The sequence below is a fragment of the Cuculus canorus genome, chromosome 4 (genome assembly GCF_017976375.1).
Source record: "Cuculus canorus isolate bCucCan1 chromosome 4, bCucCan1.pri, whole genome shotgun sequence".
Classification (NCBI taxonomy): Eukaryota; Metazoa; Chordata; class Aves; order Cuculiformes; family Cuculidae; genus Cuculus; species Cuculus canorus.
Window position 1 is genome coordinate 10690500 of NC_071404.1, and position 21604 is coordinate 10712103.

The 21604-nt window shown below is 37.3% G+C and overlaps 1 protein-coding gene across 2 annotated transcripts in view; it reads left to right on the plus strand.

The window, feature by feature from the left end:
- FAM193A (family with sequence similarity 193 member A) overlaps nt 1–21604 on the plus strand; it is an 80509-nt gene that overhangs the window by 30235 nt on the left and 28670 nt on the right. For both annotated transcript variants that reach the window (XM_054065287.1, XM_054065286.1), the window contains exons 2-8: nt 3643–3708; nt 6401–6646; nt 8934–9100; nt 9370–9537; nt 12428–12662; nt 15616–15740; nt 20046–20190. In XM_054065287.1, the coding sequence (XP_053921262.1) occupies nt 6557–6646; nt 8934–9100; nt 9370–9537; nt 12428–12662; nt 15616–15740; nt 20046–20190 (930 nt within the window). In that variant the 5' untranslated portion in view covers nt 3643–3708; nt 6401–6556. The remainder of the gene's footprint in view (nt 1–3642; nt 3709–6400; nt 6647–8933; nt 9101–9369; nt 9538–12427; nt 12663–15615; nt 15741–20045; nt 20191–21604) is intronic.

Below are 21604 nucleotides of genomic sequence, written 5' to 3' on the forward strand. Positions count from 1 at the left end.
CCTAAAACACCTGAGAAAATCATTGCCATATTTTCTAGTTGTTTTCCCCCAGGAGAAATTTGATTACATCTTGCCATTTTTTGAGCATCATGTTTCTGTTGAACTGTTTAGGGTTCAGTAATGATGAGTCAAGTCTAAATTGTCTTCCTGTGCTTTTCCTGTATTCTCCTGAGACGTTGCATCACTCTCGCTTTCATGTTTGTGTGACTTCACCAGGCTTTCAACTGTGAGAAAGATGAAGGTGTGTTGTCTAGTAATGTGTCACCCACTAAAGGTCTGATTTTGATTGTGACAGGCTATTAGAGCAAATTATGGCAGTCTTTGAGTGTTTATGTTCTAATTGCTAAACTGGTTCTTCAAGGTCATGCAGGTGAAATCGAGGAGTATTGTTTTAAGCTGTGGTTCTCACTTTGTACTTTCTGGTACAAATTATACTGTGCCAAGATGGTGTATGCCTTATTCTTCAGAAAATTAACATTTTTGAGAGTGAATTAGTGTGACAACAGCTTCCAAGAAAAACGGTAACCTTTTTTATTTTAAACAACAGAAAGAATAAAGATATATTTCCCTTTAACTTCCCATGATGGTGAAGAACACTTACAGCGATTCCCATGTTCCTCATCTCTGTCAGCCTTCCTTCTGGCACTTAACTTCACAAAATAGGGTTTTGAAACATAAAATTTAAAAATCATTAAAACGGATACTCAGGATTGTATAAATATTTTTCTTTAATTAAAAAAAAAAAAGTTAGGGATGTCCAGAACTGACAGCTTGTCACTTCTGCTTTAAATCTGCACACAGAATTCTGTCTGTCAACATATGGCCCAGTAACTAGATCTTGTCTATCTGCCATTCTCCAGTGTCTTTAGTAAAAAGAATTTAGTGCTATTAGTTAACTTTGTAATCTTGGGCACTTTCTTGTTACAGACTTTGGATAGCTGTGGTTTTCTAGATCCCCTTTGAAAGCTTAATAAATAAATAATTTAAAAATAATCTTCTGCTCCTCTAGTATTGGTGAAGAATAAGGCAAGCATTAGCATACTGAAATTATTAGTGCTATAACTTCCTGGATCTTCTTTAGGACTCTTGGCTGAATGTCATCTGCTCTTGTTGGTTTGCTAATTTTTGAGATGTCTGTTTGCTCCACACTGTTTTTCCATCGTGCTTCACTTTGAAACGGATCGTCTAATGAGTCTTCTATAAAGATGATTTTCACTGGAAGAATGTCTTTAAACTCCTCCATAGTGAATATGAAGATACGAAAATCTGGTGTTTCTGCCATGACCTTAGCTCGTTTGAGCATTTTTTTTTAATGCATCTGTTTGTTTACTTTAGCCTTACAGATCCTGACAGGCTACCTACTGCTCCTTGCTGCTCATGTGCCTTGGAAAAGGGTTTGGTTACAGTTTTTACACTACCTTCTCCTAACTTCCCTAATTATTTGTGAGACTGTCTCGTATTTTTTTTTCTCTGTTTTTAGCTTACTATTGGTTTAGCTTGTTTTGGACAACTTCTACAAGATTCTTCTGCTTTCTCTAATGTGCTTTTCAGCTACTTAGCCAGCTCCTTCCCTTGCCTGTCATTTCATTATTCACCCCTGCTTTAGTCCTTCTTGTGATTTTTGTTTGCTCTAAGCCTTGCTCATAATGTCTTAAATCTTATGGCCTACAGACGCTTAAGTTTTGACGATTCTCTTTTAGTTTCCTGCTAATTGTCTGATTCCTTTCTTTAAATTCCTTGGCATTTGTTCCTCCCACAGATATTTAGGTCACTACTGAATTCAGGGGAGGGTTACACTGGTATTTCGAACCAAATTCTCCACAGTGCTTAGGATCAGGAAATGCCTTTTCTTTTGTTACTAGCATGACAGCTCATTCCACGAAGCAGGGACTCCTGGTGATTTTTGTCTTGGCACCCTATGACATTTACTGAATAGCACAAACCTCCCACTGTTTTTGCCTTTGCTTTTGCTTCAGCTTGGTCACTCAACACCTGTATGTTTACATGTGACAGCTCATGCATTTTTCCTTATCACTGTCTTGAATGTAAAGAAGGTAAATGTACTCCCTTAATGAATAGGTAATGCTTGTGGATAAACTTGTCTCTCTTGAATGCTATCTGCAGCACAAAAACCAATTTCATTTTAGACTCTTTCTGGTTTCTTTGTTCCTGAAAGCAACTACATGCCAATAGCCAGTGGACCAATGCTCTAGAACTGGAGCATTTATTTTCTTTAGAAAGAAGACTTTCTGTAATTCAAAAGACCTTTTCTTTTTTCCACTTTCTGAAAAGTGCCTGAATGAAAATAGGGAGCTTGTTCCACATCAGCATTTTTGCTCCCACGGTTTTAGATATGAGGTGCTTGACTTGCGTATGAGGGTTTTTTCTTAAATGCCTACTCCTGAAAGTTAGCATAGGCTGTGTAAGTGAGGTTGTGTGGTTTCTTCTCTCGCAACCACGATATTTTATCTTCTAATGCGCCTTTGAAAAATCCAGCTGAAGACAATGGCTTTGCAATAACCTCACTGTCTCTGTAAACCAAGCAGTCAGTAATTCTGTGAATGTGTAAAACTGAAGGATGTCCTTTGTACTGGAAGAGTCTCCAGTTTCAGGTTTTTATTGTGTTTTTTAGAGTAGTCTTAGAAATATTAATATCGGGCAATAGTAAATGTAAAAGTGGAGAGCTAAAAGAGGTTAGAAAAACTTGTGAAAGGTGGAACAGAGGCATGAACTAAATTATATCTGAAGTTCCAGAGATAAACCAGTGCTCAAGAAGTGCTCAAGTTCCATCTTGCACAGGAACTTGTCATGGTGGGTTTTGAATATCTCCAGAGAAGGAGACTCCAAAACCTCTCTGGGCAGCCCATTCCAGTGCTTAATCACTCTCACAGAAAAGAAGTTTTTTCCAGTCAATACCAATCCAATCCTGTTTCTTCAAGTCATTGTGGTCTGGGGGTCTTATTGACACTGACTTGAATTTGTGTGCTGTCTTGACTTTACTCTTGTTTTAGTGTCCTCAAATAATGCTGCATGAAAACATTTGGGGCTTGTGAAATGCACTTGTAATGTAGTCTCTGAAACACCTGGGGAGAAACAAGGTATAGAAGAGATTTCTGAGAGCTTTCTGTATAACTTGGGGCAGGAGGAGGGCTGCTGCAGTGGAATAGCTAAATGCCATTTGGAGGCTTGCTCTGAAGAATCTTCCTGGTTAACACTGCATATTTTTCTAAGCAGTATTGTATTCAACTTTCAAAAGGCAAGCATGTTTGGCAATTGTCTCGATTCACAATGGAAGTTTAAAAGCTAAATGCAAAGAATCAAATACAGAAGGAAAAATGTCATTTCGCTTATAACTTTTCTTTTTTCCCATATCAGTTCTTTCATATCAGTTTCACATTGCCTATAAAACAGCTGTAGTGCAGAAGTTTAAAATACATAATTTGTAAACTTTTGCATCTGTAGAACTTTTCTTACAAAGTAGAAAGGGATTTTCCATCTCTGCAGCCAAACAATCATTCAAGTTTCAAAGCTGTTTTATCAGCCCTCAGATGCAGGGGAATGTCTTGTTGTTTAATTTTTTAATACTCTTTCTAGCATTAAACTTTGACTATTGTAACCGATGTACTATTAATTTTTTTCCAGGTCTCGCTAAATGGTACACAGTTTACAGATAGTTCTGTTGGATCAGAGTTCACAGGTGTTTCTCAGGTATGTGCAGGCAAAATTTGTGAGTATATGATAGAATTATTTATTAAACAATATTAGATGTGCTAGAGAACTTCAAAAATACACATCTCTCAGATGGGACTTGGCTAACTGAAGTCACTTTCTGAGTTCACCCTTCAAGCTTTAAAAAGTAGTGAAAGCTACTATTTCTAAAGTAAAATTTTATTGTTATAAGCAGCTTGAAATTGGACATAGATGTTAAAAAAAAAAAAGCTATGCAGTTTTATGGTAATAAAGTTATTCTTGGAAAGAAATGTAAATACATAGCAGTGATGCAGTTATTTCTGTTCCGGCTTGTCCTACTTCCAGACATCATTTATAAACGTTATAGCTGAACATATTTCAGAGAGAAAATGAAACTGGGTGTTTTCTTGCGGAGAAGCATCGCACATTTTTTGAAGCTTGAGTAGTGGAAAAATATCTTGCTTTTGATTACACCGAAGACAGATACAAATATATATGTGACCTAATTCCAAGCTGATATAATCCAGAAAGAGTTTACTGCTGCTTTTGAAATGATCACATGAGTAGTTACTGCATTCATCTTTTAAATAAATAAGAAACTGCAATTCATAGTTTCATTTTAGTATGACAGAGCTATTACAGGAATTGGAGGTGCTTATGGTCTAGATATTGTCAAGGTTCTAACTGTATATTTTATTAGAAATAAACTGCTTAGAAATTTTCATTCCTAGCAATTGATTTACATAATGCTCTACGAACCAAATGCTTTCATTTGAACTTAAAATCCATTGTAAATAAGGGCCCAGTTGGGGGATTGTTAGGGTTTTACAAAGTCTGTGAGGTGCCAGAATTTGGATTGTTGTTCTTGATGTATTTTCCATTGCTTTTTTAATGATCATGATGCAACTTTATGCAAATCATGCACACAAGTCTTAAATTATAGAAATGTGTGCAGCATGACTATGATATGTTTGCCATAACACCTTTGCAAAAGAGTGTCAGGTTGCCTTAACTTCTGAACATTTTACATTTTTGTCCTCTGCCTTTCCTACTTGTTGGAAGATGTCCTGTGGATGATATTCAGAAGGATTTGCCTGCAATATAGCTATAAAGATGTCATTGCCATTCCAACAGAGACTTAATCTGGCTTTAATTTATTTATTTTAACGAGGAAGCTTTCAGGGCTAAGGGGAGGAGCAGCCATTGCCTCCTGCCTGCAGGGGGTTCTAGTGTTAATAAGATCTGCAGTTGAGCGCAGGTCAGCAAAGAGGAATATCTAATGAGAAATATGTTCGGGCTTGTAGAGCCAATGAGGGGGTAGTCAGTCCCAGCCTTTCAGGAGGCAGAGTGGGTCTTCGTTAATGAGAATGTTTTCAGAAACCTGCAGTAGACACCTGGAAAAACTGTTATTTTTTTGTGCTTTCGTGTTTTGGTCTGAATTCTTGGAGTTGCATCTATGAGGAAAGAGATTAGCTGTCACACCAAATCTATTAACTTAAATTTCTCAAGAAATTCTGAAAGAGAAGATAATACTTGTGAAAATGAATTCAGTATATGTCTCTCTTGATGTCTAGAATTCTCAGTTTATCTTTCCGTATTGCTGAGTCTGTCAGTTTTGTAGATGGAAAGAATGCAAAAATCAGAGTTTGTAATGCTGTGCTGGTTTTTTTTAGATGTCAACAATAGGGAATTGATTTGTTCTTGCTGTGAGAAGACAAGAAGAGAGTTAGTGATTTTAGTTACAGCTGGAACTAGACCTTTGTTCTGAAGAACTTTTCACCTGTGCTTGTGCAGTTCAGCCTCATAAGATCTTTAAAGCAGTAGTTTTGTTATTACTGAGTTTGGAGCCATATCAAGAGGATTGCTTGAATGACTTATTTAAATTTTGCCTTTCCTTTGAAAAAGGATTTAACTATTTTGAGACCTGCATATAAGATGTTGCTAATTAAGGCGGAACAAGTAGCTATAATGTAATCAGACAAATCTGTGATTGTGCCTTTACAAGACATTTTGTTTCATTCATTATCATTTCACGTTTGTCTTGTAAAGTTGGGTTCTGTTTGGCTTGTGCTGCTTGACATGTTTTTGAGTACCAGTCTTGATGAATAATAATTTTTTATGACTGAAGCATAATTTAATGAACAGTAGCATCTTGGGAGAGAAATTAGGATTTCAACTGCCTTTGTCCTCGGAAGTTACCAAGTCTGCTTTATTCAGTAGCAGATCATGATTCTAAGAACTTACTGACCTTACTGTTTTGTTAAGACTGAGTTAAGTTTGTTTCTTTTCTTGAAGCAAGCTTAGCTGAACATATCGTTTGTTTCAGTTACTTTTAAAAAATGTGACGCAGAACTTCAAAGAGCAGTTATTTTCGGTTTTATCTGTAAAAATGACAACGGTAAAAGGAATTGTACTACCCCTTTTTCATTTCACTTACTAGATTACTGCATCCAGGCTGTGTCATTTTAGAGAGGAAGGCTTTAGTCCCTGCCACCTGAAAACATTACTTTTTAAGTGGGAGTGTATTCATTGTAAGAATTGTTTGCCACATGAACATTAAGACTACTGTATTTTATCTTGGGACACTCCAAACATTCACCATTTAGTAATGACTGTTAAAATAAATGTATTGTTTTAATAATCACCAAATATGTTTTTCTGGTCCAGATTTTGTGAATAACCAGTTATATGTTCCAACATTTGTTTGTAGACACCATTTACCTTTGGCTTGGGCCAAAGAGCACCATATACAACTGGCGAGCATTGTCTACTTTGTAGAAGTGAACGAAAAGATACTTCGCTTTCAGAGAGCGGAATAAAAAATTCTAGTAAAACAGCACTTTCCACATCTCCAAAAGCAAACAATATGCTGCATCTTCCGCTGTGGGTGTGTTCAGACTGTCGAAGAACAGTCGAAAAGGAGGAAAGGCATGCTACAATAGAGCAATCTCTTGTGGTAAGTTGAAGTACTTCAGGTCAATAGACTCGGAAGATGTGTTGTTATGGGCTGAATGCTACTTTGTGCCTTGGAACCTCTTAAACTATAAATGCTTAGAAACTGTTTCAGAAGATCTTGATTTGGTTTTCCTATGAACTAGGCTGAACAGGGAAGTCGTTCCAAAAATGAGAGGTCCTGATTCCAAGTTCTTGGTTTTTCAGTAGAGCAAATTTTTTTGCTATTTTTTTCCACTTTTACTTTATTGGATCTCATAGTTTGTGCTTTCCCTCACTTCTTAAATTCTGTTTCTTCTGCTTTTACCAGTGCGACTTTAGTTGTTACGCTTTTTTCTATTCTGTATCTGCACGTGTATATTTTCCTTGCTTTGGAGGTAAATTATCTGCATTTTCTTTGGTTTTTTAGTAGTGTTCTTGAGTCATTGCCAACTTCCTGCATGCCTCTGCATTTTATCTTCTTTTCTTTCCCGTATTTTTTTAATTAAGAAGCACAACTTTGCATAGTATGTATGTAACAATTTCTTATTTGCTTTTGTAGCACTGCAAACACTGATTTAATACATGGTGCTAATATTTCAAGTTGTGATTATTTTCTGCGTTAAGTGGTAGAATATATTTTCAAATGAGAATTGAACCTCACGTAAGACCTGTGCTCAGTGTAGCAGAAAGATGAGAAAAGTTCATTGGCAGGTCCAGCAAAACCCCATTAGAAGTAAACTGTGCTATACTGCGGAACCAAATCTTCACAACTGATCTGGGAAGCCACACAGTTCCAATAACTGGAAGCCTTATAGATTCCAGCTGACATCTCCTTGTAGAGAGCTAACAGACTGTGCATATACCCATAGGCACATGCAGATTTTATTTCAGTAAACGAATCAGTGTGAAGAAAGGCTGTCTCTGTATACTATGCACTGTTAAACTCATGTTAAAAGCATGATCAACTTAGGTTTTTGTAAAGAAAACATAAGTGTGTGTATAGTCATATGCAAATAGTGTTTACTGATACTGTTGCTATTAATAGAGGTTAGTAAAATTAATCCAGGGAAATTATATCTAAGGGAATTATACTGGTAGTCTGATGGTAAATGCATCCTAGAGTGTTCAGAGCAAAGCAAGACTGAAACGCATTATTGTTCAGTTGAGTTGAGGATTTTTTTATTTTAAGCTCTGTTTAATGAACTAGTAAAGAAAATAAGCATCTACAAGTGCAAGGAAGGCAGCATTTACTTCCTGAACATTTTGTTAAGTTATAGATACTCCAGATAAAATAAACAACAGTATTTTTTTTTTAATTTGGCAATTATTTTCTTATTTTAAGAGGAGTTTTTAAAGGCAAACAGCAAAAAAATTTCCAAGTTGGGAAGCTGGAATTAAAAATCAACTACATGGATTAGAGAAACCAGCTGGGAAAAAAACCCAACAAACTGAGCTAAAAAAAAATCTCTTATCAGTCACCACAAGCCAGATTATCAGTTGTTTGCACAACTCTGGTGTCCAGGTTGCTGTTGCTATCTTGGTTTGCCACAGCACCATCCCCAGTACCTGGTCTTACTGTTGGCAGCAAATGCATGCAGGTTTCTTTTGAGCCCAAGTCTGAATCCTGTTCCAGCATCTAGGGTAAAGCACAAACAAAACACTTCAGTCATGCTGCTAATGTGGGAGAGGTCTCTGCCTAGTGCCACGGAAAGCTGGTTGCATCCTGGGGAAGGTGTGGAAAGGGGTCATGGTCTGCACTGGGGCTGGAGCACAGAGAAGGGAGAGAAACTGGAAACCAAAATGCAGCAGCCTCAGGAGAGAGATTTGTGTCACCTGCTAGTACTGAGCATCCATACCCAATGACAGCAGCTTTCCAATATCCATTAATATGGAGAAGTATGTCTGGCTATTATAAACAAGGAGATTTTATGGTTTTTTGGTAGAAGGGATTGTTAAACCACAAAACTCAAACATACTGTCAAATAGAGACTTAAGAGATATTACAATACTAGTTTTATGATTAATCATGGATGATGCAAGTTTTCCTATAGCTTAGTTCATTGTTTATGCTGGAGTACATAAAGGTGATAATTATAACCGACATATTTTGGTTCTTAGAAATTAAACTACTTATTATATCATTGGTTTTCTCAGTCCACCTCTTGCATTTATTAGGCTTTTTAAAGGTGAATTCTTTGTGCCTGGTTGAGTGTCTTCCCAAATTTTAGTGAGTACTAAAAAATGCCACATTAATATATGCCTACCTATTAACGTTTCAGACTTAGCTGCCTTTGTTTTTTGCCTTTCAGAGCCAAGATTTCCTTTTGCATATGCCTCTTGGAAACAGTGGATCACAGCAGGAATCTGTAGGAGGAGGAAGAATAACTGTTGGTGCACAGACGGTGCCTGCTGCAGATCTTAGCAATTCCTCTCCTTCAGACGTAGCTTGCAACTGTGAGGCCTGTAATGAGCGCAGGTAAGAATGGAACTCAAACTCAACAGCACAGTGCCTGTAGTCAGACTGTTAGCAATGTTGTTGCGTATTTGTTAGTGTATGCTTAAGCTCTTTAAACAGGCTAACTAGCAATAACAGTAACTTATGAATGGCAGCTTTTATCCAATTTTATACATCTGAATATGCCTAAAGTATAATGTTTTTCCTGAAGACCATCTTCAGAATAGTAGGGATCAATACACTGATGCCATGTGTAAATAGAGAGTAATTATTTTTGTTGTTATTTGCAGAGAAAATTCAGCAGAATCTGAACGTGAACCTCAGCAGCTGCAAAATTACTGGTCGGAAGTAAGATACATGGTTCGGTGTATATATCGCCAAGCTGGGACCCCTTTGGCAGATGATCAAGACCAGTCTTTGGTACCAGATAAAGAAGGAATGAAAGAGCTGGTGGATAGGTATAGCATTTTGGAAAAATATCTCTTAATTGTTAAAATTAGTTTTTTAAGTAGTTTGGAATATTAGTTTTTAATAGAATGTTATTTACCATCTGTATGTCTGATTGCTTGGAGTGATTGCCTCCCTCTCCACTAGAATGAGAAGTCAGAACAGTCAATTCTATTTCATGTGGGATTTTTAAATGCTAGATTGAATGCCTGGGAAGCTATTAAAACCAGATGTGATTTGCGATAGGAGTATCAATATATAATTATGGAAGGGTCCCAAAATCTTATTCTTCAAAAGACCTTAGGGTGATTATTACTAAAAAGACACTGTTTAGTTTGAATTGTCCCACGTGAAAATCTTACCTTGTTGAACTAAACTGAGTTATAATTTTGCTTGAATTTTACTGTAGTTGTAACAGCTAGAAAAGACTTTTCAAACAACCAAAAAAGTAATATTTGGCCATTGGTCACTAGATGAGTTGGATTCTGGTAACTTCTTTCTCATTTCAGAAAGGTCTTTTCCAACCTAAATGATTCTCTGATTCTAGGTTGAAACTGTAGCTTTTTTAAGTGTGAAGTTGAAGATGTGCTTAATGAGATCCTCAGTTGCAGGTGGTTTCCTTTTGGCTGTCCTTAAAGTGGTCCAGGAGGTTCATCTCTGTCTGAGCATGTGGTCAAGGAGTAGTTGCTCTCCTTCGTTCCGTGCTTAGTGTACTAAGGTCTGACTAGTCTGACAAACCATAGTTCTTATGTGGAGCTTCTAGCTGAAGCTAAATACTGGTGAGGTAAAGAAACTTTTGAAAGATTCTAGTTTTTTAGCCTTGCTCTTTATATGACTATACCCCCGAATTAGCCATAACAGATAATTAAATAAGCTTATTGCACTTCTGTTAGGTAAAACCTGAGTATTTGGTTTTGAATACGAGTTGTGTAGAAGTAAAATAATACAGAATGCCTACCTTTTTGTCACATTTTAAGTGATCAAAGCATGCAACGTAGGTTTTGAAGTCAAAGATGCTTAAATTTTGCATAGGGTGTAGGTAATTAAAACTGAATCATAGCTAAAATGGTTGTTGATTTTTATGCATTTTCTCTTTAATGGAAAAATATTGGAAATTAAAACACATACCATGTAGCTTTCTTATGTACTTAGGAGCTTTGATTTCTCCCATTTTTCACTTTTGAGAGAGATTATCAAAATACAAAGCCACCAACAAGATCTCAAAGAAGGAAACCTTAAGTGTTGATATGATTGTTTTTCACTCAGGTTCCTTATGGTCTCCAAAGTATGAAATAAGATTATGATACTGTGTTTGAGCAGACACCAGCATGTTCAGTCCATGGTGCCAGTGTCATGCAAATGTTTTTAACAAAGCTGGTCAATGTAGGTATTGATAGTGTAGAAACAAAACAAACAAAAGATGCCAAACAAACCATGTAGTTAGCATGCCAAAGAACATGCTGTGACTGAGTACATCTATATTTAAAAGGCAGAAATTTGGAATTCCACGCTGAGCTCTGTTAGGCACAGCTGACAAGAAATGGGCTTCTGGGCTTCTTACTTGAAAATAAGTGGTGATGCCAAGCAATGTCCCTGTTGTATGTTGGAGCACTTTATGGCAGTATGATAGTACTTGTGTGAGTGATGAGGGAAGAGAAGGAACTAGATAGCAGCAGGCATTTACTCACCTAACTCTTAAGTACTTGTCTAATCTCTTTTTTCTCACCTCCCTGTGCTGTAAAAAACCTGAGGCAAGTGCTTAAACTCCATGCACAGGAATTTATTTAATAGATTTCACTCTGAAGTGCTTCACAGCAGTCATTGTGTTCAATTTTGTTCTGTATTGAGGTGTTTCAAACCCATGTCTCACTTCCTGGAAGGTATCAGATCTAGCCAGCTGTATGCTGTCTTTTAGCAGAAAGCCCTCACCTTCTTTGAAGCTGTGTGTTACAGAGGCAAGTCTTGCAGGTATTGAGTGGCTGAATAGAATGCACGGAGAGCAATACGCTTGTGGAGCTTCAGTGGAAGCGTGCTTCCTTGGAACAAATGAGTCCCAGATTCTAGTCCCTATTCTAGATTTAAAAAGAAATCTAAAAAAAATAAAACCAAACAAAACCCTAGTCATTTGTATTGGTATGAGTTAGGATCTAGAGTGCCCTAAGTTATGTCCCTTGAAGTACGTTCTTTGTGGTCCTGTGAATGCCATACCTGCTATGCAGTGGCACAGCTGTAATAAAAGGTGCAAAACAATGTCCTTGTACAGAAGATCTTCAAGTTGGGGTAAGAAACTCTTGATAAAGGTATGGAGGAGTTTCATAAATTAGTGTCTTGAAAGCTTGGCAATTTTATGAAGTGTCTTCTTTCAGTTCAGCTCAACAAAAGGGTCTTCCAAAGCAGTCACCAGGTCCAATCTGGTTAGTGTGTGTTTAGGCATGTGCTGGCTGCCTAACGGATCAAGCTGCTTTAATGGCTTGAAGTAAATGCCTGTCCTTCTACAGGATATAAGTAGGCCTAGATCTGGATATTCCGATGGGACGTTTATTTGGGCTGTATGTAGAAACATGGAGAAGTTAAAGAAGCTTGTTTGCAGTGTCTAGGTGTCTGCAGGGTTGTATGCAAATGGAGTAAAGGTTTTTTAGCTCAGAAGCTGATGTGTGAAATATTGAGGTCCTAAACAAATTTGTTGTTCAGTTGTGCAAGCATCCTACACAGGAGTCCAGTTCCACAGCGTAAAAGTAGGGAACTGGACTGAGTTCTCCCAGACGTAAAGTAGTTCTGTAAACCCTAGCCATTGCTTCTTTTTGATGACATAGATAACTGGTATGTATTTTTAGGAAAGTGAAAATTGTTGATTACATGCATATTTTTCTTTTTTGGTTACAAATATTGTGGAAAATACAGGCTTTGTGAAAGAGATCCATATCAGCTTTACCAACGGTTGGAGCAGCAAGCTAGAGAATATGTGCTTGAAATGAAGGTTCGTCTGCTCAGACACTTGTCGCTGGGATCTAAAGTTGCATCAACATTAGCAATACAAGGGCCACCACAGGCACATCAGTTCATCTCACTCCTACTTGAAGAATACAGTGCACTCTGTCAGGCAGCGTGTACAATCAGCGCCTTTCTAGTTACTCTGGTAAGACTGAAAAAAAAGTCCTGTATGCTTTCACTTGCTATGGATAATGCTAGCAGAGCTGTTCAGGGCTCTTTCAGGTGTCTTCTGTGGTTTGTGTGTGCATGCTTGCAGGCTCTAAAAATGCAAAATTAATTCTTCAGAAATGTAAATTAGGCATCTCTTACAGTGAGTTGATGAAATTATCCTTCTTTTGTAAAGAAAAAGGTGGGGTGCTGTTTGTGGCACTTACTTTGAAACTGGTGTTTAAGCAAATCTATAAAATTTTAGATATGCCTTTGAAAATGTATGAAACACTTCTCTGTTAACCTTTAATAGTCTCTTGACAACCATGTTTAAAGGACAGACTTTTGTGTAGCACTAACTTACATTGTTTCCATGTTTGGTTTGTGTTCCCTAATAAGCAAGGATGACTACTTGAAAAGATGATTCTATTTGTTTAAGGGCTGAGAAAGTTATTAATCCTGTTTTGTTAATAATCCTTTGCATCCTTTGTTAATATCCTTATTCTGTGCATCCCTTTTCTTGTGTAAACTTTGTGTAAGGAAAATAAAGTGGATGAACTGGTAAATTTGGGGTTTATTGCCAATTAACTGAACGTGACTGTCTAGGTATACAAAGAGAGGAAAATAGGCAAGAACAAGGCTATGATATAGCCACAGGTGAGAGGATATAAAACAGAGCGTCATACTGAGGCTGGGCTGTTAGTAAAATAGAATTGGCAAAGCAGGAAGGTGTTTGTACTAAGAAACTTGAGCATATCTGATGCTTTTATTCTGTTGTCAGTGCCCTTTATTTGCTCCTGTCTTCCCCAGCTTTATCACTTAGATACAGATGTGAGGTCACTGCCATCTCCAGTTTATTGGCCACTTCTAATAGTCTTCAAGTCTCTTAGCAAGGTGCTTGAGAGAACATTGTTTTTCACGTTGAGTTGCATTAGAATTTAGAAATCTGTTCAGGGCTGAAAAGCGGGTGGATTACAGTACAAATATTGGCTTTCTCAAAGTAGATCCACCAGTAATGATCCCATTAGTACTAATGATCAGGAAATAATCTTTTAATATTTTTTCTTGTGGTTATTATTGGGAACTAGTAGTCATGAAAACTTAGCAGGTATGAGACATTAGCGTAATGGCCAAGAGACAGAAGATGCTCAAGCTCCCTAATCTAGCCTTTTTCTGACAAAATCAAAAATAAAATAAAATTCTTATTTCCTTCTTAAGAGCAAAGCTTAAGAAAATACAAAACACCAGACTTTTCTTGTCCTTTTTATTCTGCAGCCCAGTAAGTACTGAAAATTTCTTTCTGTGAAATGCTCTGGCATTCAGAAACTGAAATGTGAGAATGTAGGATACTGTCTCTTGTCATACCTTTCTAGAGTTATTAAATAACCTTTGAAGTGGAATAGCATGTCACAGCTTTCAGTACAGGTAGTTAGGGTCACTAGCATCTTCAGTGTTGCATGCTTATTTTCTCTCAAGATACAAGAGCTCTATGGAAGAAGGAATCTTTATAGCTCAAATACACGAAAAGCAATCAAGATCGCTAAACTTAATGCAGCCTTCCTTTTAAAGGTAAAAGCTTTGCACGTAGCATGTGGTACAAAGGCAGGTAAGGCCTTGAACCTCCACCTGCAAGGAACTAATTTCTCAATGAAATTATGAACAGTTTTCTTCCTTTCAAAGGAACCCAGCTAACTAGCGAAGTTCAAGAGAAGGAACTAAAGCTTTGTGTCCCAGCAGGGAATGACAGATTTTACTGAGGATGAGCTGGAAAGACTGCAGTCAGTACAGAAAAGTCCTAGAGTACACAGTATAGCAGAGTAGATGGGAAAACTGGTATTTCTTTCTGAGAAATATTTTACTCAGCGCCATCCAATATACAAGGTTTGCTGGATAAGTGTTGACTGATTTGTTCACAGCATAATATGAAAATTGCTTAGGAAATCAACCTTTCTCGGTGTTGACCCTTGAGAAATTACTAGCAATTTATGGGAATTTTAAATATATTGAAGAAAATATTCAAAGTGAAAGGGTATGTGTGTCTTGTGCAACTTGGAAAAAGGCACTCAACCTTCTTAAATAGTAATAAAACTCCAAACGTGATTCTTTTTTTGAATACTGGTAGTCTGATGTTAGGTCTGATACAAATACGCACTTGTTTTTAAGCACACTATACTTACCAGAACACTCTGGAACTTAATATTTTTGTTATTTCTGGGTAGTTGGGGTTATATAGCCAGAATGCTTGCATTTAACTTTGCTGTTTGAGGGGGTCCTGGTATGGACGACCTGCATGCTGCTGTCTGTATGTGGGAAAACGTAACTGACTTTTAAAAATATTATGCCTGTCTTTGATTCTTATGTTTTGATAATAAGAGATTTCAGGTTTAGGCCTTGGAATTGTATACAATTATGGGTTAAATAACCTCAAATAGAAAAATATTCTGTGTACTAGAGAATTAAGTTGTTGGTCTCTTGTCTATTTAGAAAAGTCCATTTTTGAAGCTGTACTTGGAGACAACTGTTTACTTGATTTATGTCAGTTTGGAATGAAGATTATAGCTTGCCATCAGATGTGTCTGTTACTAGGTAGATTCAGAGAACTGAAAAATAATCGGAGTTAGGCAATTGTTTGACAAGAAAATGTGAGAATAGCTGTTTCAGATCATAAATACATCTTTCAGTGCTGAAATAAATGGAAGCTTTCAACAACATTCTGTATTTTTTTTTCCTAATCCACAACAGTTTAGAAAAACAAAGATGAAGCTTTGGTTATTTAAGATGTGAAATATTTACTTAAAATCTGAGTTTCTGGCTATTAAAACTGTAAGATCTGACCTGGATAATCCAGCTTTCAGGTCGGAAACTAGTTCTAAAAAAATTTCTTGCCTTGGAGAGAATTTTTTTCAATTATTTTCTACCCCAGCTTACTTCTGGTTATTTTTACATTGTAGGAAAATGAACATTTGAAGAAATTTCAGGTGACGTGGGAATTGCACAATAAGCACCTGTTTGAAAATCTGGTATTTTCTGAGCCACTCCTGCAGAATAGCTTGCCAACGTTGGTGTCACAGCTAAGGTAGAGTTTAACTTTTCTTTTGTAATTTAAAGGAGAAATTAAATCCCGTGTTTGCAGCCACAGCATTTAAAAAAATTCTCTGCAGCTTCTACAACTTACTATGTAAAGAATTCCTCTTGATCTGTCTTGAAAACAGAGTGGTTGATTGAGCAGACTGCTGTCATAACTTGCTGGTTAATATTATCACTACCCTAATCTGCTTGTTTGTAATTTACCTGCATATTGCTGTTTTCATTTGTCGTCAGGCTTTGCTACTGTCTTTACAGCTCTACAAGTGAACTAAAGCATCAATACTTTCACGTTTCCCACAGTGCACAAATAACTTTGGAGTTTTAAGCAATTTTTTTGTTAGAGAAAGCAAAAGAAACAAAATCTCTTGCTATGTGTTTGTAGGTCTGATGACATTTTGTGTTTCCTGGGGCTTTAAAATGTATAGTTTGATAGCAAGGTTACTCTGCTTGTAATTTGAGTGTGTGCAAAGTGTTTGGGTTTTTTTTAGGGAAGAGGTATTGATTCACAGAAAATACACTGCTTATCCTAAATGACCATTTTTAAAGAACAGTCATGGGTGCTTTGTGTTGTTTCTGGTGAAGAAATATTTATGGTCTGTGTACATGTGTATGTTAAAGGTATTGGGTATTTTTCCATGCTACAAGAGCAGTTTGATTGTCACAAGGGATGTTGGGCATAGTGAATGAAGAAGTTTCTGCTGAGTTCTCCTTTTGCTAGTAGATACTAGAAAGGAAACAAGAAAGCTGAATTGTCACTGAGTTCAGCGAGAAGTCAAGGCTCCCTCAGAATAACTTGTCTAATTGGTTGAGTTGAAACTGCGTTGGTACTGGAAGACTGTTTTTGTTTGGTGTTCTCGGGTGGTTTGGTTTTTTTTGATCTCCAGGCAGGTAATTCTGTTGTGATGTTCAACAGGACGTTGTTCAGTCACATTTTCACGGTGATCTGTGTTTGACTTTTCAGTCTTTGCTTTCTGGCGAGGCTTCTCTGTGTATCTTACTCCAGCAATCCTGCCTGTGTCAAGACTGTTCATATTGCCTTCATCTGCAGAGATGAGAATAGTCTTAGTGCAGCTTATGGTCATTTCCTAACAGACGTGTTGGTTTGATTTCATTTACCTGTTGTTCTCAAGTGCTACTGCAGTCACAGTCTGAGCAACAGAGGATGTTTCTCTGCAGAACTTCACTGTAGTGACAGCTACCTTCCAGGCTTAAATATGATGAAGCTGAAAACTCTTCCTAAAGGAATTTCTCTTCTACTATGTCGGTATTTGCTTGATAGCTTTAAGGCTGTTTCACGCAAGCTGTAGTTTTGCCTAGGTTGGTTCACATTAAACTTTTTGAAAGCAGAGTTTCAGCTCGAGCTTCATGTTCCATAGTTTCTAGTTTATATGGTGTAAGTCTTGTTTTTCTTTGGTGAACACAGGTTACTTCTGGTTTCATGGACTCCCAAGATTTTACTGCTAAATTCTCTGGGTCTTGAAGTAAAAGAATTAGGTAGCTTTACCTGAGAATTTTTTCTGGACGATAATCTGCCTTCTATTGGGAATTAGAATAGAGAAACTTCCTGTAAGAGAAACCTCACATGAAGAAGGAGGGATCAGCCTAATCCTCTGATAGTTTGGTCAGCAGAGAATCATTTTCCTGCCGTAGAGAGAGTGTTGCCAGGCTTTCTTTACAAAAGAGAATTGGCCTCATTGTTTTCTCTTCTTTAAGACGAAATGTGAAATGCCATTTTAGCATCTAGGCTTCACTTATATGTTGCATGTTTACGCTTTCTCTCATCTCTTGTTTAAATCACTAAATCTTCTGTGTATCTCTAGCTTTTTCAAAATATACATTGGTGTGCTGTGGCTAGTTCCAAGGATGCTTATCAGATGTCAAATTAGAAAAGATATTCACTTAAGGAGTGTTTAAACGTATCAGTCTTGTGGGAATGAAGGTTCTGGATCAGACACAGCATTTCGTAAGTCTGTATTTTCATAATCGGTATTTAAGGAAATACAATCTTTTCATATGTGAATGACTAGAGTTTCTCGATGATAGTTTCTATATGAAAGGTTTCTTAGAGGTTAAATACCTTTTTTGGGTTAAGATGCTTTTGATTGCATGCAACTACTGACATGCCTCCTACACTCAAGGTACCACTTTATTGGGGTTTGGTAATGAAGTAACTGCCTGCCTCGTGCTTTTTATTACCTTTTTTTACTGCACTTCAGGAATATATTCCACCTCTGTTTACAGGACTGAAATATCAGCTAGATTGTTCCTTTATACTTGGGGGCTGAAAGTGTGTTTACTAGTTCATAGAATCACTAGGTTGGAAGGGATCCACTGGGTCATCGAGTCCAACCATTCCTAACACTTGCTAAAACATGCCCCTCAGCACACAGTTCACTCAAGAGTCAATAAATATTGAAAGTGTAAATGCTGTTGCATTGCTAATCTTAATTTTTTTTAAATCGTAGAATCACTAGGTTGGAAGGGACCCACTGGGTCATCAAGTCCAACCATTCCTAACCCCCCCTAGACCATGCCCCTCAGCACCTCGTCCACCCGTACCTTAAACACCTCCAGGGAAGGTGACTCGACCCCCTCCCTGGGCAGCCTGTTCCAGTGCCCAATGACCCTTTCTGTGAACATTTTTTTCCTGATATCCAGCCTGAACCTCCCCCGGCAGAGCTTGAGGCCATTCCCCTTGTCTTGTCCCCTGTCACTTGGGAGAAAAGGCCAGCTCCCTCCTTGAAGGAAGGGAATGGGAAGAAGCACACCAATGTATATTTTGAAAAAGATAGAGATACACAGAAGCTTTAGTGATTTAAAGGGAATGAAGTTCTTTTCCTTCTAGCATGAGAGCATGTATAAAAAAGATTTTGTGCACAACTAGTGTTTGAAAGAGTGGTACTAGTCAACAGCAGTTATGAGAACAAATTCTTGAAATCTGTATGGTAGGAATTGGAATTTCACACAATTGCCTAATACCAGAAATACAGGCTTCAAGAAGAGTAGTAAGTTGTGAACTAGTAGGAGGAATTGACAGCTTTGTATTGGTAGTGAGAAAGTGAAGTCACCATATTCCTTTAAACTGCTTTTTGTACTCAACCGGGCATGGACTTTACAAGTTTTATTGTGCAGAATTGCCTGTGTCCTTCTTCTGGGCAAAAACAAGAAAATAAAATAAAGTTGAATTTATTGGCAAAGTCACATTAACAGCTGTAACTTAATGCTTACTGAGTTGTCTCTTTGTTCTGGCAGTTATACTTAATTGCCACATTAAAATTAAAAGCCAGATGATAGGCGGGACTATATAATTCTTAGGTTGGGTTAGGATTCTTTTGCAATGGAAATCTATAACAAACCTTCCTGAAATGCTGGAACTGAACTTAAAGTTTTGATATGCTTGAGTTTTGTTTTTTGGCACTGTCTTTGACTGACTACACAACCTCTGTGCCAAAGTAACTACCAACCAGTTTCCTCATAATTACTGAGCAGGAGAAATGTTGAAAAGCTTTGATGTATTTGTGTAAATTTACAGGTCACTACAACTCAGAGTACTTTAAACACCAGTTATCTAATAGAATTTTGTCTTTTTATTTATTTCTGAAGTCAAGACTTCAAGGTTATTTGCTTAAGAATCATTGTGATGGTGTGCTCTAATTTCTGTACAGGAATTTGCTGTACAGAAATGTAATAGAAAGGAGGGTCAATCTGTCTCCTATTTCTGCAGCTCCTTACAGAGCCATCAGTAAATGGCATAGCTACATTAACTTCATCCCACTCAAGTGATAGCAGATTACTGTGTGCAACCAAATTATCTCGCTTGCCTCATTCTACAGCACTTTTCCCAGCTGGAACTCCAACTTGTCTAGTAATCTTTTTAGCATTGATCGTGAGAGTTCTGATTAACAAGCTTCTGGCTTCGTTTTTACTACATAGCTCTTCAGTGAATAGCTAACATGTATATTTAGCCCACAGAATTTGGAAGGATAAATATATCAAGCAACAAAATTTGAATAAATGAGGCTCAGTAGGTTTGACATCTGGTTGCTTGTGGGAAAGAGGCTCTAGAAATGTTGCACTTCCCACATTTTTGCTATTGTTGGTTACAGGAACAAGCAGTTGTTGCCTATTTTTTGAAAAATGACTAAAAATACTCAATTTGGGGATGCAAGCAGCTATGTGGGCCTAGGTGTATCAATAGCTGTACTTTAACAACATTTTTTTGGCTGGCAGCACTTAAAAACGTGATTTTTCAGTGAAATGTCTCTTCTATAACAAGTGCTATTTGATCTTCTAGGCTTGGAACAACACACGATTCCTGTAGTGAAGATATGTATAGTACCTTGCTACAAAGGTATCATCAGTTGGAACAGGAAATGGGTCAAGTTGCCGAAGCATGGCTTGAATGCCAGAAAAGAATAGATGATTATGTTGATGAACAGGTAAGAATCATGTAAACAGTCTCAAGACCGATTATGTAGGGAGCAGCCCACGCAACGCTGTGCCTCCAGTGAAGAGTTTCTTTGAGGTTTTAATCTAGAGCTTTGAAACAACAAAATATAACATTTTTCGTTGGTGTCAGTTTTTCAGAATAGAAAAAGAACACTAACATACCAATACATAATAGTGGTTGTAAAGAAACATTTTCAAAGTGTTGAAGCAGATTGTGTTGCCATTGTTTAAAGATGGCCTTTGGGATGTTTTTAATTATTTTAGCCTGTAAATGACCCATAGGCACAGTAATCTGGAACTTTCTTTTGTAGATGTTGCTAGGAAAAGGAAAAGCGTTAGGAATAAGCATTAGGAATATGGATGCCCAAGTTGAGATTTAGTAATGCTATGTCACTCCTACAGATAACAAAAATATTTTAAAGTTTTATAGTACACTGTAAATGTCTTTCCGAAGCTCTTCCCTATGAAGATTTATGTGAACTTCTCCCATTTATTCCAGTACCTTCAAGATGGAGACAGGACATCACAAATTTTATTTTTAGAGATCGTTCTGTGTTTGGGATCTGCATCTGTGAGCTATCAGCTATGAAGCTTTCTCTTGTTCTGGCTGCTTTTGTACACCTAAATATTTCATGGCAGCTTGGTGAAATTTCACTGTCTGTTATTTTCTGCTACTGGAAGCCATTTTCCCCATGGGGGCATAGTGTTGTGGCTGTTTGATACTGCCTTTCAAGTAAGAAAGGGAGCCCAGTTCAATTCTGATAACTCATTTATTTTTCCAAAAGATAGAATTTCGGTACAGTCACATTCATATTAGGCTTCTGACTGTTTGATTTGCACGCTTCAAAATCGACTCTTAACTGATTTTTCTGTATTTCTCTGTATTGAGTGACTGTGCAACTGCCACAAGACTTAACAGCAGGTTTTTTTATCTGCTTAGTGAAGCCTGTATCATGATACAAACAAAAGCCCTTCTACTATTTGGGGAAACTTAATATTCTGACCTCTTATTCCCTAATGACAAAAAATCCTGCAAGGGATGTGTGTAGGGGAAACAATTCTATAACTTAAACCACCAAGTTTTAAAGGTGATTTTGGTATTTCTATTGGTAGTTACACATAGAAAAAACGTTTTCACAATCATGTCTTAAACCCCACATTAGTGATAACCTGTGGTTGTACCCTCTTGATCAAAAATACATCATTGAATATGACCATCTTACCTGAACTTGCAGCGATATTTTTATCTACAAGGTAGAAATCAGGAAGCCCAGCTACTATGGAAACTGTAGATCTTAACAGCAAATGTGTGTTTGTTACTTGCTGCCTCTTGGCTAACAAAATTATGAGTTTATATTGCTAGCATATCAAAGGTTAGAACACATAGACCAGCACCAGGGAGAA